At 42.4% G+C, this 25,937-nt stretch overlaps 1 protein-coding gene across 7 annotated transcripts in view; it reads right to left on the bottom strand.

Annotated features, from left to right (window-relative positions):
* Positions 1 to 918: 918 nt before the first annotated feature.
* SKAP1 (src kinase associated phosphoprotein 1) overlaps positions 919 to 25,937 on the bottom strand; it is a 523,306-nt gene continuing 498,287 nt past the window's right edge. For all 7 annotated transcript variants that reach the window (XM_061589928.1, XM_061589927.1, XM_061589930.1 and 4 more), the window contains 2 exons: positions 9,353 to 9,461; positions 919 to 1,279 (listed from right to left, as the gene is read on the bottom strand). In XM_061589928.1, coding sequence (XP_061445912.1) covers positions 9,360 to 9,461 — 102 coding nt within the window. In that variant the 3' untranslated portion in view covers positions 919 to 1,279; positions 9,353 to 9,359. The remainder of the gene's footprint in view (positions 1,280 to 9,352; positions 9,462 to 25,937) is intronic.

The following is a 25,937-nucleotide window of genomic DNA, read 5'->3' as shown; positions in this document are numbered from 1 at the left end:
CATGCAAAACAGAACTTAGACTTCATTTCTTTTACCACTAAGTAAGTGCAGACACATTCCATCCATAGGCAAAGGGCTCCTATGCAAAGCATATGGGCTCAAGTTTAGGCAAGTTTGAAGCCCAGTATCTCTCAGTTTAGAAGATGTGCCCTGGCTAGGAATTGTCTTCAACAGTATTTTACACTGGATTAGTAAAGATGAGGCAGATCAGTTCTGGCTTTCATCAAATTTTCGAGAAAACACAAAGATCTTAAAACAAAATGGGGTCCAAAAACTTACCAGCACTTTGCAAGTCAGGCGGATTTTTTTCTTTATTTAGTATTGCTACATTTACAGCATGTCTGTTTTACTTGTTACTTATCCAGGTGGACAAAGCCTAGAAGCAATGTATGACAGCTGACCTGGGGCTTAATAAACATTTTGTCTTTGCTGCTACCTTTCTGGGACAGAAAAAATCAGAGGTCAGTCAAGCCTGTGAGCTGTGTTCAGCTGGGGTGGGGTCACAAGGTCTGTAGGCCTGCTTTACAGGAGTGTGTGTTTGTGTGTGTGAATGTGAATGTATCTGCCAGATTTCTAAAATGCATTCCCACTTCTGATGCAACACTAATTTCTTTTGTTACCCAGTTGTTTTTTAACCTTTATAAGTACTTACATTTCTCTTAACTATATTTTATATAATTACACTTAATATTTTAAGTATGAATATTATCCAAATTTCTCTGCTCTAAATGGAATCTCTTTAGTCCTGCTCATTACTTTTATTTGGAATTTGGGTTATATCTGTACTGGATGTTATGGCCTTTGGATAAAACAATAAAACTTGACTAGCTGATAAAAAACACACATAAAAACCTTCAGCACAATAAACACTTTCCAATCAGGGAATGATAGAAATATTTATTTTGAAATATTGTCAAAACATCCTTCCCCCAGAGCGTTCTGCAGAATCAAGTTTCCCCCCCAAATCCACTTGGCAGTTCTTCTCATGTATATGGCATATCTGCCCAGCTTCTCCTGTGATCAACACTCCAGAACAAGAGTGTGTGCTAAATGGAAAAAAAGTACTACAGCAAAAGTCTAGGATATGAAATACCATAGCTCAGTTTGGAAAAGACCGAAGGAACGATGGAGAGGACCATGCCTCTGCAGCAGATTGAATGTTGACTGAGGATGTCTTGTGGCACACATATATTTCTTCAGAATAGCAAAGAGGATTCTAGGAAGTTTTTCTGGTGCATCAGCAAAGCAAAGGGATGGGAAGAGATGAGATCCAGGTTATCTAGGAGTGAACACAAAGTAAGTGTGAAGGTGTTTATTTGGGAGGAAAACTATGAAAATATAATGGCTAATACAGGGGTAGCAAACCCAGACCCCAAAGCCAGCCCCCCAAAAGGTTTTTTGTTGCTCCCCAAGACCTCCCTGTGCTGTGTTTTTTAAAAAAACAAAAAATTAAAAATTAAAAATCTAACAAAAATTTAACTGACTGCTCTAATAGGTCCCCCACTGTAATATTGTGTGATTTTTTGCAGCCCTCCAAAACTTGAATGGATATGTGTGTGTGTATCTTTATATATATTAATTCTGACTGCTCTTGTGGGATTCCTGCTGTGATTCTGTGATGCCAAAAAAGTTCTTGTGGCCCTCTCAGAACTTCCCCAAAATCTGTTGTTTAAAATTTTCAATAAAAAAATCATACATTTAATAATTAATAATGTATGGTTAAAATGGTTTAAAATAGTGTAGAACAGCAGATGGAAAAATCGTTTGGAAGGCAACCTTGAGAAATAAAATTCTCACCACATGCATGTTTACATTTTGGCCATGTCTACTCTGACATGCAGCCCCCAGAGGGTTGACCATGGATCAATATAACCCTCAGCCAGAAAACTGTTAGCTACCCATGAACTAATAGGTTGGAGTTTTATTTTATTTATTTATTATTAACTTTTTACCCCACTTTGGCTTCCAGAAGGGTTGTTACAGATCTCCACACTTCAAGAATTCAGTGTGCCCAAGTATGCTGAAGTTATAGACAACCAAAAAACTGGGGGTGAAGATATAGAGAAGTCCCAGTGAGTCCCTCAGCCAAAAGATGAGCCCAGATTCTTCACAGGTCTGCTATTTGAATGACAGACAGACATGCCAGCAGATCAAACGCTGGCTCATCTGTCAGCCTTACCTCTCCCCTCATGCTTCAGGTGGGCTGTCTGCATTATAGTTTTTTTAGTGTCAAAAACATGTTTCTCTGTTCATTTGTTGCCTTATTAATAAAGAAGGAAGCTTTTGTTAAAGTGGAATCTGCTCTGAGGATTCTTTTTTAAAAAACTACATTATAGGCATATATAGGTCAATCAGTACTATTCACATATGGTTTCTGTTGCAAAATGGCAGAACTATTAACTCCCTCAACCACTACCCCTAGAGCTCAGTGCTAGGTTGAATAAAATGAGGACACTTCCAGAGTGACTCTATAGTTCTAGTGGTGATGTCTGCCTTCACCCTAGGACTTGTTCAAGATATTTTCAAGACTCTTCAGAAGCCTGGGGACTGAATGTTAATTTGAGGTCCCCCTTCCTTGTTATTCTTACCTGGACTGGACTGTTCATAAACTTTGATGTGGACCCCTCCATTTGTGAGATCTGGGACTGTTGTGCCCATTATATGCCCTGCAAAGGTCCTGGGCATGCTGGTATGTATGTCTGAAACACAGACTGCAAAAATGGGCTTGTGCTATACATAAATAACACATTGTGACCACCCTTAGGATGCTGGATTTATCTTTGTTCTTGGATCACAAAATAGGTCCTGCTTGGAAAGTTCAAGTCATACAAAGAAAGCCTCCAGGGGGATGAAGTTGCAAATGAAAAATGCAATTTCCCCTTGGAACTGAAAAACTTACAGTGAATGCAGACAATCATTTACCAGAAGGCCCCAGCACAAGGAATGTTGAACAGTTTGCCCAGGGCTCATACATGTTTAAAGGGCCTACCTAAATGAGGCCCAGACTGGGCATGATTTCTAATCCACCATTATTGGCATTTAGGAAACCAGCAGGGAGGGTAGATTAAGGGTTGTGGAAGTGACATGAGTGGTGTGCTCTTGCTGAAGAAATGCAACCCTGCCTCAAGACAATGCTCTGTTACATTCAGACAGTAGGCCCACCCCACTACACGAGTACCCTGTTGGGACCACTTTTGTTCTAGCACAAAAGCTGCTCACCTGCTTGCTCCTTTCTCAGGACTCGGGAGATCAGAGGAAGGATGGATTAAGGATCTAGAAAGTGACAATGTGGTGTACTTTTACTGGGACAGGATCTTGTGCCCAGGTCTAAGGAAACCTACAACCAGCCTTGTTGTTACTTAAACAGTGGTGGCCATTTTTTTGGACAAGAGTACCTCAGATAGTCCAAAGTATTTCAGAATCCTATTGTAGTATACTCTACAGCCTTATGCCACCTGCAGTGCACCCTATTGCCATCTCTTGAGGTGGCCTTGCCTCTACTTCTAATGAGATGGAAAGTAGGCAGGAAAGCAGACCTGACCCCATGCCACAGTCAGGTCCACAGAGCCTCTTGCATCCATCCAGGAGACCCTACTATGTTCCATTTGTGGCATCCATGCCACAGGATAGCCACCCATTCAATAAAATTATTTTTAAAATATCTGCCTAACCACTTATTCCTCCCCTAGTCCTGCCTTGTATAAATGGGCTCCCCCCACCCCAACATTATTTGATCTTATTGAATTCCATTTCATTGCTAAGTCAAAATTCACCTCTACGAATCTCAATGCTTTCTCCTAGTGTGGGGACTTCCTGACTTGCTCCAGCAGAAAGGAGAGGCCAGAAGATGGAGCCAGAGACAATATTCCTCCAGATTTAATCCAGGTTGATGGTAAAAAACCAAGAAGAGATATTGCTTGCAATGCCTTTTTAACAAACCCTGTGTTAATGTTTCAAACACCCAGCCTGCTCCTGGGCTGGAGAATAATAATGCTGTTAGAGTTCTTGATCTTTATATTGCAACTGAGTGCAGAAATAACTGGTCTGTTCAGACTGGTAGTTGAAAGAATAAAAAAACTTAAGGTTTATTACTACAGAGGTAAAGTCATACATGCTGAAGCAGCCACGAGGCTTCCACTCGGGGAGCCATTACTAACTAATTGAGAACAAAGACAGGAAGAGAAGGGAGGAAGGGAAGGACAAAGCCTGCAAAAAGAACAAACACTTTAGAGGAGGAATCAGCAGAAGGAAGAATACATTGCCTTCCTGTCTATTGCCCCCCCCCACACAGTTCAAGTAACTTATAACATGCATTAGTGCTTTACTCCCAACAAATGCAAGGGGATGGGTCTCCCTACACACTGTTCAATTTGAGCCACATCTCACTGGGACACAGCCTCAGAATTTCTTTTTATTGCCAGGGTTCAGCCCCAGAATGTGTCACATATAATAAAGATGCAAGTTTCTTTGAGCATGGGTGAAATACCTTTCTTTTACTATTGGCAGTCTCCGCATATCTGGGATTTGGGAGTGAGCTTTCCAACTAGTGGGCAGGGTTGCCACACAAGTGTAATCCTCAACAACCCGCAACTACATGGTCACCCTTGTAGTCATATCTGTAGAGCAGAGGTCCCAAGACAAAGTTCATACAGTCCCTCTCTCATTAGTCAACAGGAGCTGAATTCTTAGCCAGTGGAAGGTGCTTTTACTGCTGTGACAATGTGCTATCTGTTGGAGTTGCACAATGTTCTTCATCAGGCAGAACAGAAAGGCGACTAATTCTCAGTTCACTAGCCAACAGTTAATCTCTGCCTAGATAAAATAAGTATTTGCAAAGGGAAATAAAATTGCTCTCCCTGTATAACTGGGAATAAACCATATAATATTCCTACATCTCATCAGTGTCTAGAGATTTAAGGATCTTTAGAACCAGATTAACTACAGAATACAGATGAGCAACTGTTGAGCTTCCATCCATTCTCTCATTGCCAAATGTCCACTGTTTTAGGGCATCCCTTCTCACTGAGCCACCTTTGTTAATTAGTGTATTTCCTACTACACAATTAAGTAATAGCACCACCTCCTGGTAGTTGATTAAAATCACACTCTATGTTTCAATCCTCTTAAACGCAGTTCATTTAACTCAAAAGGTGTAATCCAACTTGAATTTATGCCAGACTGTGGGGAGTTGGATGTAGTGGATCCCCAGCTGAGTCAGCAGGGTCCCAGCTCTGCTGGGCTCCACTGGCAGAAGTCCCTTGCCCTGGCTCAGCCACAGTGGAGCCAGGACCCTGCCAGCTCAGCCAGGAGTCTGCCAGGAAAGCCCAGCCTGGCAAAAGGGGTGCTGGTGGAAGCCGGTGTAAGGCTCAAAAAAGGGGCATGTTGGGGTCATGTCAAAGGAGGGACTGAGGGGAGGGGACATGCAACATCAATTCAGAACGATCCTACGGGTCCCAATCCAGGCCACAGTTGTTGTTGTTGTTGTTGTGTGCCTTCAAGTTGATTACGACCTATGGTGACCCTATGAATCAGCAACCTCCAATAGCATCTGTCATGAACTACCCTGTTCAGATCTTGTAAGTTCAGGTCTGTGGCTTCCTTTATAGAATCAACCCATCTCTTGTTTGGTCTTCCTCTTTTTCTACTCCCTTCTGTTTTTCCCAGCATTATTGTCTTTTTTAGGGAATCATGTCTTCTTATTATGTGTCCAAAGTATGATAACCTCAGTTTCATCATTTGAGCTTCTAGTGATAGTTCTGGTTTAATTTGTTCTAACATCCAATTATTTGTCCTTTTCGCAGTCCACGGTATGTGCAAAGCTCTCCTCCAACACCACATTTCAAATCAGTTGATTTTTCTCTTATCCACTTTTTTCACTGTCCAACTTTCACATCCATACATAGAGATTTGGAATACCATGGTCTGAATGATCCTGACTTTAGTGTTCAGTGATACATCTTTGCATTTGAGGATCTTTTCTAGTTCTCTCATAGCTGCCCTCCCCAGTCCTAGCCTTCTTCTGATTTCTTGACTATAGTCTCCATTTTCATTAATGACTGTGCCAAGGTATTGATAATCTTTAACAAGTTCAATGTCCTTGTCAACTTTAAAGTTACAGAAATCAGGAGAGCTGGAAAGGAGCAACATGGCGGCTACCACAGCAGCCGTCTCACGGGAGCCGCTGCTGCTAAAAGGAGTGAGACTGGGAGTAACATCATGAGTGGGGTGTTTCTAGGAGCCAAGCTGAAACTGTCTTAATTTTCTTTTATTTTTGCCATATTGCCAAGTGGTGTAATGTGACCTGTTTAAGATTGTAATGTTATATTTATAGTATTGAAATGGTTTTTGTGTTGCTGTGGCATTTGTTGTTTCATTACTGCTGTTGTATTATTTTATTATTAAATTGTTTTTGTAATTGTAACAAATTGTTTTTGTAATTGTAACAGTCTACGTCTGTGTTAGAATTGCTTTTAATATGTTTTCTTTAATAATATGTTTTTAACCCTTTTTTACAAGATGTTTTTAAAGCCTTTTAAAAAAATGTTTTTAACGTTGTTTTGTTTTAATGTATTTTAAGGTCTGTTTTTATGATGTTTTAAAGTGTTTTTAGCGTTTCTGTTTGCTGCCCTGGGCTCCTGCTGGGAGGAAGGGCGGGATATAAATCAAATAATAAAAATGAATGAATGAATGAATAAATAAATAAATGTTGTTTGCTTTTGTTGTAAGCCATTTCGAGTACAGGCTTTTTTTGTAAGTCGCTTTGAGTTCCTTTCTGGAAAAACAGTGACTAATAAATATAACAACAACAACAACAACAACAATAATAAATCTTCTGTTGTCATTATTTTAGTCTTCTTGACGTTCAGCTGTAGTCCTGGTTTTGTGCTTTCCTCTTTGACTTTTATCAGCATTCGTTTCAAAACATTACTGGTTTCAGCTAAAAGTAGGATATTGTCTGCATATCTTAAAATTACTGATATTTCTCCCTCCAGTTTTCACATCTCCTTCATCTTGGTCCAATCCCGCTTCTGTATGATACGTTCTGCATATAGATTAAATAAGTAGGGTGATAAAATACACCCCTGTCTCACACCCTTTCCGATTGGTAACCAATTGGTTTCTCCATATTCTGTCTTTACAGTAGCCTCTTGTGCAGAGTATAGGTTGCGCATCAGAACAATCAGATGCTGTGGCACCCCAATTTCTTTTAAGGCATTCTATAGTTTTTCATGATCTACACAATCAAAGGCTTTGCTGCAATCTATAAAGCACAGGGTGATATCCTTCTGAAATTCCTTGGTCCATTCCATTATCCAATGTATTTTTGTGATATGATCTCTGGTACCTCTTCTCTTTCTAAATCCAGCTTGCACATCTGGCACTTCTCACTCCATATATGGTAACAGTCTTTGTTGTAGAATCTTGAGCATTACTTTACTTGCATGGGATATTAAGTCAATAGTTCGATAATTACTGCATTCCCAGGGATCCCGTTTCTTTGGAATTGGGATGTATATTGAACGCTTCCAGTCTGTGGGCCATTGTTCAGTTTTCCATATTTGTTGACAATTTTTTGTCAAAATATAGACAGATTCCTTCTCAGTAGCTTGTAGCAACTCTATTGGTATGCCATCTGTTCCTGGTGATTTGTTTCTTCCAAGTATTTTAAGAGCAGCTTTCACCTCACATTCTAAAATTTCTAAAATTTCCACAGCCACTTACACTGAGATAAAGGTCACTCTAAGGAAATAATTATAATGGAAGGAAAAGGGGAGTGCTTACTTGCCAGTAGGGGTATTTTGTGAGAACCGCCTTTTTCTTTTCTGTTTATGTGTGCAGCTCCCGGCTGAGCTGACATTTCACCAGCCCACTGGCTCCTGAAGAGCATATGGATGCTGCGGAGCTTCCCGCCAGCTCCTCCTCCACCAACACCTCTTCGCTCGACTTCCCATGAGTTGGATTGTTTTGTAAGGTACCTAGAGTCTACGGGGAGACTCTGATTAAGTATTAATGGCTTTAGCAAGCAAATGGGGAAGCATAAGGAGCCAAAGTATGGTTCCTTCATATAGACTGCATGTTCTGCTGTGTATTCCTATTTTACCTTGCCATGAGGAAAATAAGACAGCCACCTCAGGTGATGGATTTCAGGTGCAATTAAGGGCAACAGACTGTGGAGGACCAAACTACATGTTAAATGTATATTTGAATTTGTCCATTTCTTTAAATAGCAGCTGCAGAGCCCCTAGTCTGAATCAGGACTGTTGCATGGATGGAGTAGTGTGTGTATGTGTGCATGAGAGAGAGAGAGAGAGAGAGAGAGAGAGAGAGAGAGAGAATGAATGAATGAATGAATAAACAAACAAACAAATAAATAGGCAGCTAGCTAGCATATTCTCTCTTTGGGCAAATAGCAGGTTGTGTGCGGGAGGGAACTTAAGTGGAATCACACTGCAGAGGAAAGGGTTAAACCACACCTCCATCTGTGCTGAGGTCCCGGTTCAAATTGATTTGAAATAGCAGCTTGGCTGCTATTTTTTTTGTTAATGTAACATGTAGTTTGGTGTTGAAACAGAAAGATCTAAGCCACGTCTTGATCTGAAGGTGGGGCTGGTGTGTGCTTGAATGGAAGAAGATGCAGCTGATTCCTTGACTGAAGATTGGTTGGTTTTTTTGCCTCCCCAGGTGTAGTATTTAAGCTGGTGCCTGATAAAGGCATGAAAAGGCCTCTTGTCCTGCAGCCCTCAGCTGAGGGCAAGCAGCTGGAGTATGAAATGGAGGTGACACCGCTTGATAACCAAGGAATGTCCAGAGCTGCTTGAGGGAGACCATGTACAGCATTAGCGCCTTGGATGGCTGCTTTTGGGGTGGATATTGGGCTGAGGACAGAATTTTGGGGAGGTCTTATGGGGGATCAGGGATGGAGTCTTGGATCTTCTGTTCTGCTAAAGATAGCAAGGGGAACATCATCTGGACTATAATTGTTATTATTGTATTGTTATTGTTTTGTTGTTATTGTATCCAATATGTAATTTATATTTTATATTGTATTCATTATTTTATATTGTTTTACATTGTATTTTTGTTCTTCATTGTAAGCTGCTTTGAGTATTTCTGTAATAGAAAAGCAGGTATAAATAATATTTAATCCTATCTAATGTGGCAAATTCACTGGAATGTTCTACTGCATCAGCCCCACTGAAGTGAGTAACAGCTGTGCATGAGCATGATGTGGGATTTGGGCTTGCATAGGAAAATTGCCCTGTGGTAGGTGATCAACCCTGAAGGAAATCCCCCACAGTCATTGCCTTCCCTCTTGTCCTTCCCCAACAACATGAGCTCAGTCTTGTTTTACCTGCTGTTCATCTTTCTTCCACATCATAGGCAGGTACAAGATAGTCCTTTGGGACAATTCCCACTATGCTGTTCAGCTCTCCGACCCACCAGCCATACATGTTATACTCCTGGAAGTAAAGTAAAGGACAGTATTAAGTGAAATGGCTGGATGACGGGTCTTGATGTAATGGGCTTAGCTTCCTGCCTCAGCCACAGAACTTCCTACGCACACTGTTTTCCCTTACCCTAGTTGTTCCAACTGTTAACGTCTGAAGCATTTTTATTCATTCCCAGATCCTTAATACACCAAAAATACACAGCCTCCTTTATACTATTTGCAATATGGGGAAAATAATACTGGCCAGTCTTGCAGTGTTGTTTTAAGAATGATTTATTATAAATTTTTAAATATTAGGTTAATAACAACAACAACAACAACAATTTCACTGCAATCTCTGCTTATGTTCTCCCTGTGCTTATGTAAACAGGTCCAAGCAAAATATGCCCCTCTCTTTGTTTTTTAAAGTCAGCAGTACCAGATTTTTTTGTTGCTCCCTCTTGCAGCTTCCTAGCCCATGTGAACTAAGGAGGCTTATATGCTGTATCTATGTTTGTTCTGCTGCAATCTGGGCCTGGGGTGGGGGGCTACTGGTGGCCTGTTCTTAGGCAGATGTAGATAGCAGAGAAATTGGAGGTCCCCATCTGCTCTTGTGAGTTTCCCCAACTCCTTCCCAAACCTGGGCCTGATATAACTGGGTGCTTGTCTTTTTTCCCCATATTAGGTGGTCCCAACAACATCTTTCACTCTGTCCCTGCTCTGTGGCCACCAGCTGCTCAGTGGCCTCAGTTTCCACCTCTAAATTGGCTTATGTCCCAGAATTATCTGTGAAGATGATGTCAGATTTGGGCAGTGGTGGCTGCAACTCTGCAGTCAACTTGAGTAACCTGCACTACATAGCAGACAGGTGCTCACTGGTGTTCTGCTACAGGGGGCCACATGTGCACTCTTCACAGTGATGGAGCCACATGTAGGCTCCTTGTATTCAAAACACAAGCAGTCTGAACCCTCCGGATGTCACTGTAAAAGGAATACCCATGCACCTTATTCTAGATGATGGTGGGATTTATTGCAACACAGTAGATATTATGTGCCAAAGAGCTTAATGGATTGTGCCCCAAAATGCAAAGTACACACATTGAAAGCAGCTATATGGATTATTATGCTAATTTATTTACTACAATTTAATTTTATGTCATTTTTTGTTTGCCACTTTGATACTTTTAGTAGAGGCAGACAATAAAAATACAACTGTTACATGACTAAAATATAAAATAAACTGGTGAGAACAAAGCAGCACTAAAGCAGTAGCCCAAATGCCTTTGTACTCCTCCCTTCACAAATGCTTCACCAAATAAAACTACTTTTAACTTGCGGCTGGAAAGAGAAGAGGCTGAGGGCCAGGGGAACATCTTTAAGGAGGGAATTCCACAGCCTGGGTGCCAAAACAGAGAAGTTCCAGTTCAGGATTGCTGTCTGTTTATCTCTGATGAAAAGAGCACCCAAAGCAGAGCCTCCAATGAAGACCTGAGCAAGTGGGTATATATGGGAGAAGGTGAATCTTCAGATACTCTGGTTGCAGACCATAACTTACATATACCAGCAGGACAAGCTCCAATTTGTAGGGAACCTTTGGCTGACTGCCCATGGTGGACCCTCTCCTACATTGGCCTTTCTCTGATGTTTCTTCATGGTCCAGGAGTTTCATAATTTTTAAATAACTTTTTATAAGCACAGGTGTTGGCAGCCTCCATCTGTACTGAGGAGGTATCAGTGTTTTCTCCCCACCCCAACTTAGCTTTGGGGCATTATGAGAAAAACCAAAATGATGGGTAGAGGCTGCAGATACATTTTGCTGTGCTGCTATGGTAGCAGTAAAAAAGGCAAAACTTTGGTGCAGTGGACAAAGGCCACTGCTACTTGTGCCTCTACCTCTGGTGACAAGAAAAAGTTTTGGTTTTTTTTAGCTGCTGGACTACTGCTAGTGAAAGAGTACCAGGGCAAACATCAGCAGTGCCCCCTGTGGGATACTGGGTCTCTGGGATCTACCTGAAGATGCTGGATGCTGACTCCTGCCCTATATGCCAGCTTTGCTGTGTCAAGGCACACACTAGGCCATACAAAAGATGTAAGGGTGATCTTTCCTATCATTACCACTGGCCCCTGATGACAGAGGTATAAAAGGGAGAAGCAATGCAATTCTGTGAGGTTAGCAAGGGGCATTGCTAGGCGTGATTCTTCTCTTTTTAGTGACAACAATCTGAACATTCATGGGCCATCCCTGTCACAACCCTCTCCTGCCATTTGGATGGACATTCAATTGTGTTAAAGATATTTGAACAGTGAAACAGATTCAAACTGATAATTTAAATCACAAGTCACCACCTTTTTGGACTAGGGAGCACATTTCGAATTTTGAGAGTGCTCAGGGTGCCAGTTACAAAATGGCTGCCGGGGCGGAATGGCACAGCACAAAATGGCTGCTATGGGGTTATGGCATACAAAAAATGAGAGAGAGTACAGTCATTGCTGCTTAACCCCTCTCCCCACCCCTGGACAAACTAATGCTTACCATGGGAAGTCAGCTATCACTTGTTGGTCCTGATTGTGGATACAGCTGTTAGAGAGTATGTGATCTCAGATGAACCCACCACAGACAAAATACATCCTGGTTGCTAGGTAACAAGGAAGAGCAAACTACAGAGATTCCAAGGACTACTAGAAAATAAGACAGAAGCAGAAAAAGTGCACTAAAGGGGTGGGGAAAACAGCAGCTCTAGCAGCCCAGAAATTCCTACTCCCTGGTGTCTAAACAACTCACATACCAATCACAGCTCTGACTTCACTCCTTGGTGAAATACACTGATAGGCAGGAGCTGCCACTCTGGCTCATTTCACAGAAATCACTTAGAGGAGTACCCACACATTTTGCTTCATAATTTTCTTTCAAGGAGGGCCAGAGATTTATTTTTTTTAAAGGAAAGCTTAGAATCTGAGGCCCCTGGTTAATGGCACTAATGAAAGCTTTCGTGGGTGCCATGGTGCCCGCAGGCACCAGGCTGGCAACCCTGATTTAAACCTTTCCTCTACAATAGTGCTCAAGGTTGCTTACAAAACAATACAAAAGTAATTTATTTATTTTATGTTCACCGCCCACAGAGCTATTGCTAGTCGGGCGGTATATAAATTTAATAAATAAATAATAATAATAAATAAATATTGACAATAGCAGCCAAAATAAATAAAACAGATACAGCAGGAGTAAAACTACACAGTGTTAAGTATGAGGAAGAATTTCCCAGCTATCAGAGCAGTTTACAAAATGAAGAAGCTGCCCCAGGGAAGCTGCAGAACCTCCTTTCTCAGAGTTTTTAATAAGAAGGTGGGACATCTACAAGGGCAAGTGTCTTGGGCCTGGGGGTTGGTCTCAATTACTCCTTGGGGTCTCCATCCAATTTTATGATTCTGCCTTCTGTGGCTAAATTTAGTGAGTTTCTAGTGAGCTTGCTGTTGCTTACTTCTTTGTTCAGATTAAAAAACCTTTAAAAGTCCCCATCCCATCCCATCCCATGCTACACCTATTTTTGTTGTTATGTGCCTTCAAGTCGATTACGACTTATGGTGACCCTCTGAAACAATGACCTCCAATAGCATCTGTTATAAACTACCCTGTTCAGATCTTGTAAATTCAGGTCTGTGGCTTCCTTTATGGAATCAATCCATCTCTTGTTTGGTCTTCCTCTTTTTCTTCTCCCTTCTATTTTTTCCAGCAGTATTGTCTTTTCTAGTGAATCATGTCTTCTCATTGTGTCCAAAGTATGATAACCTCAGTTTCATCATTTGAGCTTCTAATGATAGTACATTAGTGATACTGTCTATTTCACTAGCAAAGGGCATATCCATCCATGCTGAGGTGAGCATGAGCAGGCTGAATGGAGGATGTGCATAAACACAGGCCATTGTGCACGTTCACAAGACGTAGAGAATCCGTACAAAGGAGGAGCATGACGAAAAGGGATTTTGCATACTGCCCACTCAACATGCACAATCTCCAAAAGATGCTGAGGAACCTGCACATGATTTTATCAACATGGTGTTTTATATTGTCAGGTCACTATGCGTATTCTCCAGCTGGACACTATTCACATTCACCAAGCAGTATGTGAAACCCTCGTATTACCCAACATTACTTGGCCTGGGACGTTAATTTATTTGGAGACCCTGCTTTATTAACAAGTCTCAGGGTGGGTTAAAGTTATAATTTACAATTTTACCTATTTAAAACGGGGGGAAACATCTACTACTAAAAAGAAAATTTCCTCTAATATGTTCGTAAAGAGTCCCAAACATCACCAACCTGGATTTATTAGTGAATACGCTTTTATCATCACCTAATCAATTCATAAAGCTTATAATTCATATGCCTCTTAAGACTATGGATAGAATGATCATGCATATAGATAAGACTCTCTGTATATGTAAAAGAAGCATAAAGGTTTGGACTAGGCTTCTGTCTGATACATCGGTTTTCTAATTTGAAAGGTTTTTGCTTGTTTTTGCATGCTTTTCAAACATGCATTTCTCCACCTGCAGCCTGAAGTGGAGTGGTTAAGAAAAAGTGTTAACACTTAACTCTGTTGATAGTACTTGTCCATATACAGAGCCTTTTTGATGCAGCTCATAGAAGAGCTAGAAGCTCTAGTGGAAGTTCTGTCTTGGCCATGGGGGTGGGGTAATGCTGTCATTGTCCTTCCCTTACTGGAGGACTTCTTGCTGTGTGGGACAACATGACCTTAGCAGCTATTGGTCCACTGACCAGTGAACGGGGCAGGCTGTCCAACCTACATTTTCCTCCTTAAATATCTGCAGGGATATGTGAAGTAATAGGAGTTCTGAGCATATTTAGAGAGTACTTTCTCACTCTCTGTCTCTGTCTCTCTCACACACACACGTATGCATGAATGCATGCACACACACACACACACACACACACACACACACACACACACACGGCACAAAACACTGTAAGCTAAGAGTGTTTCCAGACACTCAAAACATAGGCTATTAAATATATAGGTATTCAATATAAAGGCTATGGGTTGTTTCACTCAAGTATTTTAATCACTTGTTGACTACACAGCATCAAATAGCAACATGCATAGCGAATGAGCCATTACAGATTAATTGCCACAGACATCTTTCATATCATCTGATGTCAGTTCATGCATGATTTTTTCAGCTCAGTCAGTTCACACATTCTGCTAAAATAGTCATGCATAGAGTAATCATGTGATGTAGATACGTGTGTGTGTGTGTGTGTGTGTGTGTACCAAGCCCAAGGTATTGGGGAAAAACAGAGAAAAGGAATATTGCGCCAGATGGGTGGATGTAAAAGGTGAAGACTGAGACCCAACCCACCTTCCATGCATTGCCTTGGCCTGAGCACCGTGAGATATTTTAAAACAATTTCGGTTTTGATGAATTGCTAGGGAGTCAGCGATTGCTCATAATCAAAAAAGGAAGAATGGAATGCAAATGAGCGCAAGCCGAGAACCATCGGCGCCGGGCGCTTTATTTCCCTCTGCTGTGCCAAAAAGAATTAAAACAACATTAAACTCCCAGCAATAATGTTTAAGCTCTCATTTCTGAGTGCCAAATTGCACCGCTCTGGATCATACAGATGTTCGTTAATTATGCTAATTTTTATTAAACTATTAAAATGGAGGAAGTTGCACTGGCAGAGCCCCGGCCCGAGGTGAACCCTGCCTTGCGTCTGGAGGTGCTAATTTGCCAGCTTCCCTCAATAAGCTGCTGATGCCGGAGGTTTGAGCTTTGCTTAGTGAGGGGGAATTTTTTCTAGGGGGCGATGGAGAAGATGACTTCTTTAGCAGAAAACATTAAAGCAAATTCCAGTGAGTACTAGATCCTCTGTACCTATATACATCCAGTGATCCAGAGCTGACTTGACCACAGTGGCAAAGGAGGAAGCTGTCTGGGCTGGCCCTGTTCAAGAGATGTTCACCATGACAGAACCAGTATCCATTAGTCTAGGCTCTTAGCCTCCTTTCATGATGGCCCATACAGAGTGTTTCACAGGACCTGTTGCATTGTCACTCAGAGTTAACATGGGATATACTGGTCTCTTCCCATCTAGGGAATCAAGAAAATTGAGCCTATCCTACAGCAACTGAACATTAATAGTGGCTTCATTATTTTCCAGGCACATTTCAGGGAGATAGTTTTAACTTCTAAACACCATAACTTAGAGGCTGGCATCTCACCTCTTGTCTCAGCATGACCACTATAGTCCCCTCTTGGAATCATTCAATAATGCGTCACGTACAAATGGTGGTGGTGGTGCCTGTAATGATTATTAAATGACTGGCTCCAGGTTTGAGGTGACCCTAGGCAAAGTGCCATCTGGTTTCCTCCCTCCCTCCTCTGTTAGTGGGACTAGGTAGCTTACCTCCATTGTTAGAGGTAGTATACCTCTGAATACTACTTGATGGGAATCGCAAGAGTGCTGTTGCACTCAGGTCCTGCTGGTGGGCTTCCCATAGACATCTGGTTGGCCACTACAAGAAAAGAATGCTGGACTAGATGGGCTTTTGGCCTGATCTAGCAAGGCTTTTCTTATGTTCTTATGGCAATGGGGGTGGACTTGTAGAAAATTAAAGTTGTGGGTATATTCAGCCATCTGACACTGCATGGAGTAATGGGCCAGATTTTTTTTTAAAAAAAGGAAGGCCCAGGGCTGGTATCAGCTATAGGCCCTGCTACAGAGCTGGGCCCCCAGCGACTGACCAAGGATGTCAGGTACTGATGTTGGTCTTGTTTTTAGTGGTCTCTCTCTGAGGGCCCTTCCAGACTTGTGTTTTATTGCAGGTGTATTCTGTAACATGTTCTTGGCACAATAATAAGATTTATTCTACTTTATTAGTTGCTCTGTGGTGCTTCCCCATCCCCAATGCTACCACATTATTGTCTGGAGGAGCTACAGTACTGTCTGGAGGGACAATACTGCAACAAATAGAGATGGAGGAGAACCATGTACACCAACTTGAGATCCTTGGAGGAAAAGTGGGATATAAATGTAATAAAACAAACAGATTAAAAAAAAAAACAAGAACATTTGTAAAAAGTTATAAAAAGTTACGGGATTTCAGCAGGAAGCAACAGGATATATACTGATCAGGAATGTAGCTGTATGACTGCCCCAAAACATGTGCAAACACTATTGAAAGCAGGATTGCTTATGAATACCTCAATGGCATTATAACCATAAATAATCATGCATCTGCAATAAAAAAGATGTCTGGAGGGGCTCTGTCTTTCAAAGTCTTTGTCTCAGGAGGTGCAACACAGTCCGAGTTTGAATAACTTCTGGAAGTTGTGTCTTTTTACAAAAAAAATCATGTGAGCAAGCCTTTTAATGATGGGAAAGAGAATGCTTTTCAGTGACAGATTTCATTTGCATTAAATAGTATGCATGTTTTAATGTTGCTGAATGGTAGCAATCGTAGAGATCAGTTTCTAAAGGGGCAGAGGGCTTTGGGAAATGTACAGAGAATCCTTTCCCAGACCCTCTCCTATGCCAGGGTAAAGGCCTTAATAAAATGATATCCTGGCTAAAAAGTTAAGGCCTTCGGGGGACTCTCAGTCCCAATCCATAAGAGTGCTGGTACTCCTATGAAAGAGAGATACATTGAAACATTGCATAAAATTGGTGTATTAAGTGGTGAAATCGACATGTGTAGTATCAAAAATTTGGGGAAACTGTAATGTTTTTGGCTTTAAGACTGAGCTGTGGCGTAGGGGATGGGACTGCAGGACTTCACCAATTTAATTGCCATAAATCGGGATTGACCTGAAGGCAGTCCATTTCCATTTTCTACGTGTACTGGATGCATGAACAGAAAGAGGTATGTATTAACTATGGTGTGCAAAATGACCTCAAGAACAGAACATAAGCTAATTCAGGTGTGGCATCCCTTCCAATTAAAAAAATATGCAAAAGAAGTCAAAATTAAAAGTAAAAAAACATTTTTAACCCATCCCCTCCTGGCTCCCAATTCCTTGAGAGCAGCAAACCTGGAACAGCTGCATGTGGCTCAATCTTGCCCAGGGGGTGGGGGTGGGGAGTTGTCTATGGAAGGATTGCAACTACAGACATAGAAGAATATATGTTGCTGATGTCCACCAACTAGTGGGAAAACAATTTATAAACCCATGGGAAAGACATATAAACCAAAATAGGATGCCGACAAGCAACAAGAGGGAAATTTCCTGGCTACTCTTAGCCTTCTCGTGTGGCTGCTTTACTGCTTTTCTACAGCGTCACAGGCGTCCTTTGCATGCCTCCTGTCTTGGTGTCTGGACTCTCTCTACCATGCCACAAGAAAATGCCTTAGCAAGCAGGTAGCAGCAGGGAGCAGGGGGAGCAAGACTGGGAGGAAACAGCAGGCAGCTCTCATAAGCTGGAAAAGAGAATGAAGACCCCTGCTACAGAGCCGCATGCTTTTAATTTCCATCTGGCCCCATCCCCACTGTTTCTCTATTTGCAGAACGTTCTGCATGACAGCTCAGCAACTACCCAAGATGACCACTGAGATGCCTTTGAGGGGCAGGAGAGAAACAGTCTCAGGGCTGCAGGCACTGTGTGTGTATATCTATATCTATATATCTATGTGTGTGTGTGTGTGTGTGTATTTATATTACTAAGGCACAAATCTAATGGGAAGCCATCCCCCACTCAGTTCTTTCTTGGTAAGCCTATATGCAGCTGCTGGTTGCAGTTACTTAGCAGTCATGAAAATATTATGAATTTGCCTTATACTAAATTAGACCAGTGGTCTATTAAGCCCAGTGCTGTGTATTCTGACTGGTGATAGCTCTTCAGCAAGGTCCTTTCTTGTCCTGCTCTCTGAGGTTTTTAAAACTGGAAATGCCAGTATCTGGAAATGACCCTCAGATTTTTGCTATGCATAGCACATGCTCTGCTACTGAGCCAACCCATGGTAAGACGTGCTGCTTGCTAAGAGCCACTTTTACATATTACCCACATGAAGGCGCGGGGAATACACATGATGTGTGGCAATGCTTCACGTGGGATTATATTTGAATGGCCCTTACCAAATTCGTAGCCCTAGTCACAAATAGCAGGAGCATGCTCCTGATGTTGGCAGGACCTCTCTGAACTTCTGTGTATGTTGGGTGATGTGCATGCAACAAATTTCTTTAAATATTACTGTTCACATGTGCAGTAACTCTACAACTAAACTCTTTCCTGCAGACTGTGTGTGGCAAAGCAACATTGAAACAGGCTTGAACTTGCAAATAATTAAAGAGAAAAATGAATTTGATGGAGGGGTGATTTCAAGCAAATTCTCCTTACTATAATATGCTTCCAAAAATTCAAATCTATATTCTCTTAATTATGGTGGCACTGGGATTTAGGGCTTAGTTATTGCAGCATTTATCCTATTTGCATCAGGTGCAAACAATGTTAACATTAGAAAAAGTAAAAGAATTTGCAGAACTTTGAATGAGATTGGTGAGAGGAAAGGCAAACTGCAACATGGCCACAGATAATATTCACAGGGAGAAGGAAGGTTGGGACAGAATTCATAGCAGTAGTCAACTACCCAAGAGGTAGAGACTGTGGTTAAATTTTAGAAACAAGAGGTGCCTGAAATAAACACTCTCAAAGGAAATCCTCCAGTCCCAGATATGCAGGGACTGGATATCCTGTGGTTACTCAGTAGAACTACATGTTATGAAAGACTTGAGATTGTTACCAAAATGACAGCCTCGTTATGAGTTCTCCCTTTCCTCCTCCATAACTTGTAGTAAAACTAACCTCATGACCTGATATCATCATCATATTGCATGTTTCCTTGGCACTGACAACCAATGATTTATTTTTTATTGATTTATTGTAATTATATATATACTACCTTTCAGGATACAAATGATGTGAAAAATTTAATGTGAAGCAATGAAGTGAAGCAATGGTGAGGAAACACACAGCACGATATTAAGAGTCTGAGTAAGTTTTATGGCACATGGAGCAAGGAGAACTCAATACCGGGCTTCTGTTTTTGCTGCCCCATGTTTCTCATCGCACGTAGCTCTACCTTCAGTTTCAAGGGAAAGAAGCAGTACACATGCTCAGAAACACTCTTTTTCTTATGCCCTGGCACTGAACATAGATTCTGGGGCTAATACATCCTAATTCCCAATTAAGCTTTGGGCCTGGAGGAAGCTCCTTTTCCCTATAGCAAGACATTACCTGTTCTAAAGAAAAGGGCTGGCTCCACACCCCACCTTGCCAACGCTGATCTAGCAATATTTACTCCTCAACCCCAACTTAGTTCTAGTTACAGTCCAAGCGCCTCATAAACAACCCTGATCCTACTTTGGCGATGCAGTTAATCAGCCCCAGTCGCTCACAGAAGATCAATGGCAGGATGATGGATGCCTGAGGAGAAAAGCCAAAATCAATCACAGGCTTATCGGTATATGATTGCTTGGCCCCATTATTAGTGCCGGAGAGTCATACATTATTGTTAGTAAAATGGAGACCTCTAATTCATAGGTGAGCTGTGGCACGCATTATTGGAAGGTCGCTTGACATGGGAGGATTTTATATTGGGTCGCTGCAGACATCTGTTTACCTCAAAAGCTGGCCCAGGGCCGAAATCTAGCTCAGAACAAAATTTAGGGCTTCTCACTGGACTGGAAGAAACCTGAGCACAGCAGCTAGATTCTAAAAGAGAGGTGCCAGATTCATTTATCCCACAGGCAGCTCCCAGTCATTTTTCCTGTGGTCATTTGCAACTCCCAGTCATTTCAATGGGACTTGCATAGGGAAACCTCCTACCTGGTAGGATGTGCTCCATGAACCATATCTGCCTGCCACTCTAGTAACCAAAATCTGGATTGCAGTTCAAGTTGACAAGGAGTTGGTCAGGAAATACCTAGTTACTTTAAATGAGTTCAAGTTTTTGTGGCCAGATTATTTGCATCGTAGGGTTCTAAAGGAACTTGCAGTGAACTCTCTGGACTTCGAGAAATCCTGGGGAATGAGTGAGTGCAACAGGATTGGAGATAGGTAATGTTGTCCAAATCTTCAAAAGGGGGGGGAGAATATCTCGGAAATTACAGTCTGACTTTGATACTGGGGAGTATTCTAGAAGAGGCAAAAGAAGTCAGTTTGTAAGCATCTAGATAACAATGTAGCGATTAGTAAAACCCAGCATGGATTTGTCAAGATTAGACATCATTTATTCATCTCTTTTTTGATACTTAGTGGATTATGGCAATGCAGAGGACATAATTTATCTTTATTTCAGCAAAACATTTGATAAGATTCCCCATGATATTTTGGTTAGTGCACTGGTTAAATGTAGGAGAGATGATAATACTGCCAGGTGGATCTAGAGCTGGTTGGAAAACTATACTCAAACCTGGAGCAAGGTTTTGAGTGTGCTGGCGCATGGCTCTGTCCTGGGCCCTGGAATGCTTTAACATTTTAATCAATGACTTAGATGAAGGGGTAGAAGGAATCCTTATCAAATATGCAGATGACAAAACTGGGATAGCTAACACCTCATAGGACAGATATAAAATTAAAAATGACCTTGACAAAATGGAAAACTCGGCTGCAATGAACAAAATGAAATTCAATAGAGATGAATGCCAAAAAATTGCATTTAGACAATAAAATAAAATAAAATGCACAGATATGGTATGGGGAACACCTGCATATGAAAAGGATCTCAGGATTATAGTCAATCCTAAACGTAACATCAATCAGCAGTATGATCATGCAATAAATAAATATAGTGCCTTGCAAAAGTAATCAAACCCCTGATCAATGCTCTTATATTACTGAATTAACAAATGGTACATTCTGTATGATATTTTGTTTTGAAACACTGAAACTCAAAATCAATTATTGTAAGGTGACATTGGTTTCATGTTGGGAAATGTTTGTAAGAAACATACAAAACTGAAACATGTTGCTTGCACAAGTATTCAATCACGACATATTAATATTTGGTAGAGCCACTTTTCACTGCAATAACAGCTTTAAGTCTTTCGGGGTAGGTATGTACCAGCTTTGTACACAGTGACGGAGGGATTTTGGCCCAATCTTCTTCGCAGATTCGCTCCAGAACATTCAGGTTGGTTGGACGTTGCTTGTGGACTGCAATTCTCAAAGAGCACCACAGATTCCCAATAAGCTTGAGATCAGGACTCTGACTGGGCCACTGTAGGACATTCACCTTTTTGTTCTTGAGCCATTCCAATGTTGCTTTTTGCCTGGTGCTTGGGATCACTGTCCTGCTGAAAAGTGAATTTCCTCCCAAGCTTCCTTTTTTTAGTGGACTGAAGCAGGGTCTCTTGCAGTATTTCCCTGTATTTTGCTGCATCCATTCTTCCTTCAATTTTAACAAGATGCCCAGTCCCTGCTGATGAGAAGCATCCCCACAACATGATGCTGCCACCACCATACTTCACTATAGGGATGGTGTGTATTGAGGCATGGGCAGTTTTCGGTTTGCGCCACACTTGCGCTTTGAATTTTGTCCAAAAAACTCTATCTTGGTCTTATCTGACCACAAAACCTTTTCTCACATCGCAGCTGGGGCACTCTCATGCTTTCTGGCAAACTCCAGATGTGCTTTCAGATGGTGCTTTTTGAGAAATGGCTTCTTTCTTGCTACCCTCCCATACAGGCCAGTGTTATGGAGAGCTCTTGATATGGTTGACTGGTGCACCATTACTCCACTCCCAGTCAGTGAACTCTGTAGCTCCTTCAAAGTGATTGTTGGCCTCTCTGTGGCTTCTCTCACAAGTCTCCTTCTTGTTTGAGTGCCGAGTTTTGAGGGACGGCCTTTTCTTGGCAGTGCCTGGGTGGTGTGATGCAGCTTCCACTTCCTGATTATTGATCAAACTGTGCTCACTGGGATATCCAAACACTTGGATAGATTTTGTACCCTTTTCCTTATCTATGCATTTGTATTACATTATCTCTCACTTCTGTAGAATGCTCTTTGGTCTTCATTTTCCTTCAGATCCACAGCCTGACCAATGATCCTTCAACAGTGGGGGTTTTATCCTGACAATGTGACAGCAGCTATAATGGTTCACAGGTGGAGGCCAAGGGTAAGGTAATTGTGTCCTCGATAGGGCATTTTCTTTCATCTGTGTAAACTGGGAGCTTCCACAGCATAGGGGTTGAATACTTATGCAAGCAACATGTTTCAGTTCTTTATGTTTCTTACAAACTTTCCCCAACATAAAACCAATGACACCGTACAATAATTGATTTTCAGTGTTTCAAAATAAAATATTATACAGAATGGAATGACAATGTACCATTTGTAATTCAGTAATATGAGTAATATGAGAGCATTGGTCAGGGGTCTGGTTACTTTTGCAAGGCACTGTAAATAGACTACATTAGTAAAACCATAGTTTCCAAGTTATGAAAAAAATAAGTCCACTTTATTCTGTACTAGTCACAAGAGGGGAAAAATCCTATAAGGAAAGACTGAAGGAAGTAGGAAAGATTAGTCTGGAGAAGAGAAGACTGAAGGGAGACATGACAGTAATTTTCAAATCCCTGAAGGACTGTCATATAGAAGAGGGTAAAGACTTACAGTATTCTCTGCTGCCCCAGAGGGCAGGGCAAGATCTAATGGGCTTGTTACTGACAGTATATTTCAGTTAAACATTAGGAGAACCTTCTCAACAGTAAGAATTAGAAAATAGTTAGTGGGAAACCTGGACTGAGAATGTGGCCCTCCAGACCTCTCTATCTGACCCTCAGGACTTCCCCTAGGTCACAGTCTTCCCTCATTAGCCCTGCTCTGCACTCCTCATTTTTGCCTGGCTGAAATGTGTTTTCTCTCCACATCAGTGTGGCTGATTGCCTAGAATGTAGGTATGCAGAAATCCTGCAAGCTTTTACAGTAGATAGTGGGACATTATTGATTTTCTGGCATCACCTGATTCCAAGGCCCCAAAAAATGGAAAGTTCCCTTACCATGAATTTCTATTTGTAGATAGGGCTGGAGGACATTCCTAAACAGGGATGACTCCTCCTACTGGTCTTGACATGCAGGGTCTTCAAATCCTTTTGCCTCCTCTCCAGAGAGAGGAGTCATCCCGCCCTCCAGACCAAACCTGCTTGCGGTCAATGAAGGTTGGGTCTTTCTGCTCTTGCTCAAATCCTTTTTATCTTTGGTTATTTTGCATGGTGTTTTGTTCCTTATTGCTCCTCTAGTTTATTATTCGTTTATTATTTTACGGTCATCTCTCAGTCATTTTGTTTCTTGCTCTCTGTTTGACTGACAGGTTCCCCTTTTGTCCTGTCCTTCTCAGTAGACTCTTCCCTGCTGCTTTTATTCCTCCATTTATGTTTGTTCTTTCCCACCTTTGCAACCGCAGGCTTGGGAAGATGTTTGAGGGACTTGACTACTTGGTTGTGTGTTTGTTGCCGGCTAGCCGTTTTCACAGATTTGGAGCTTGGTGGGCCACTATGCTACTGAGCTAGTGCAGCTGCCATTTTGTGGACATTGTGGGTCTTTGTTCTGGTAGCTCCATTGGACCACATTTCTGCAAACCTCATACTGAGTGGGATCACTGTTTCCAGCTCCCCTACCCATGCCAGCTGCTTTGGGGGCATCTAGCCTCTTACTGGGTAGATCTGCAGTTGTACCTTTGCTTTCAGAGGGGGTCAAGCAGTGGTTGCACTGAAGGCAAGACACCATTACTCAGCTTCCCACACTTTTCTGTATTGCGCAGGGCAGCCATGGCTGACATTTTCTGGCTCTCCAGCTGCTTCAGTGGTCTCCCGCCACAGCTCTATTCACAAGGGAGACATGTCTGACAACAATGACATGCTACCAGAAGGCACCAGGAGGCCAAGCTGGCGTCTTCACTGGCTCTAAGTGGGGGCGGGGGGTTGAGTACTCAATTTTCTGGCAATGGCCATGATGTCCCCCCCCCCCCACACACATTCTGAGTTCCCCTAGTTCATGTCATAGGTCAAAGGGTTTATCTCTTTGGAGATCAGTGACTCTATGCATCATGCCCACAAGTGCAAAGGGGGCAGGTGCTCTGGAAAGCATTCCTATAAGGAGAAATGGAGGCAGAAGCCTCATTCTGGTCACCAAGGAGGGGGAAATCTGGCAGACAGTAGCCCTGCAGTAGCAATGCCAGATCCCCTTCCTGCGTTTCACCCACCATGTACCTTCCCCCTGTGCAGGGCACTGACAGCACTACAGTGGTGGCAGTGGGAGACCTGGGTTCACAGCTAGTTTGCCACAGTGATCACTCAGGGCATGTTCCTTCCTAACAGACCCCCACTCTCTCCCAGATAATTCCTTCCCCTCCCAGGGACCAGGCATTGCCCCAGCAGGGCCAATAACTGGCTGTCTATTTGCATCTTGGCTTGAACTGCTTGTAGTTCCTACCTCTGAACAGCAGTCTGGATGGTGCACTCCTATTCCAATTGGTGCTTGACTCTTAGAGCTTTTGGTTTGAAGTCTGCCATGCCTGATAGTCTCATGATAATCGGTGAATCGGGCATATGTGTTGTGAGCCATGCTAGCAGGGGGTGGACTGGTGAGCAGAGGAGGGCTAGGAGGACTTGGATTGGGATGCTTCAGTCAGGGAGGGACCCAGTGAGGGGAGGGACGATGAAGCGGCCCCCACTCCAGACGTTGACGGGTCACCTCCAGCAGTCCCAGACACCCCTCTGGAGAGACCACCAGACCTGTCTGTCGCTCCTCTGCCTGATGAGGCGCCTCTTTCAGTGCCTGTGCCGCTGCTGGACAGCTCTCCCCCAGCCGAAGGAGAGGATGGGACAGAGACCGAGGCCCGGCCTTCGCCCCGGTCCAAGAGGCAAATGTGGTGGGAGATTCAACAATCCCAGCTCAGGAGGGGTCTGTGTTTACGTGTGCGCACCCAACAATGACTTGGGGTACACGCAAGCAGGTACTACTTAAGCTGGGCATGGGGGAAGGGTTAGTTGCTGAGTCAACATCTTATTGTCACCAAGTTGTGCCTAGTTAGCTAGAGAGGGATGCTTAGTTCTGAATAAATCTTAGGTAGATTCATGAAGTGCACTTAGCTGAAACTTTCTCTTACTTCTATAAAAGAAAAAACTACAACTGTATCTGAGTTCTTTGAGTTCGGGCAGGACGATATGGGTGAGTTTTGGCCTCGATGTATAGCAGAGGATGGCCTTTGGGCTATTCTAAATGTGGTTTCTCAGCAGTGAAGGTACTCTGTGAAGTAATCTCCCTGTTTGGGGATTATTCCACATAACCTAGAGTTAGGAACTGATATTCAGTGCTGGTTTGAGTGAGCACTGTACCCTATGAAACCTTCAAGTAACTTCAGTCCTTCTCTCCTCTGGTCAGTTTAACCCCAGCGGTAAGAAGAGCCATTATGGATGCGCCATCTTTTCTGACTTCGAAAGCAGGGCACAATTTAAAAAGAGGGGGAGAGGGGGAAGTGGCCCCACCGG

This window comes from Rhineura floridana, chromosome 11 (assembly GCF_030035675.1).
Source record: "Rhineura floridana isolate rRhiFlo1 chromosome 11, rRhiFlo1.hap2, whole genome shotgun sequence".
Taxonomy (NCBI): Eukaryota; Metazoa; Chordata; class Lepidosauria; order Squamata; family Rhineuridae; genus Rhineura; species Rhineura floridana.
This window is presented reverse-complemented; position numbering and strand designations above follow the sequence as displayed.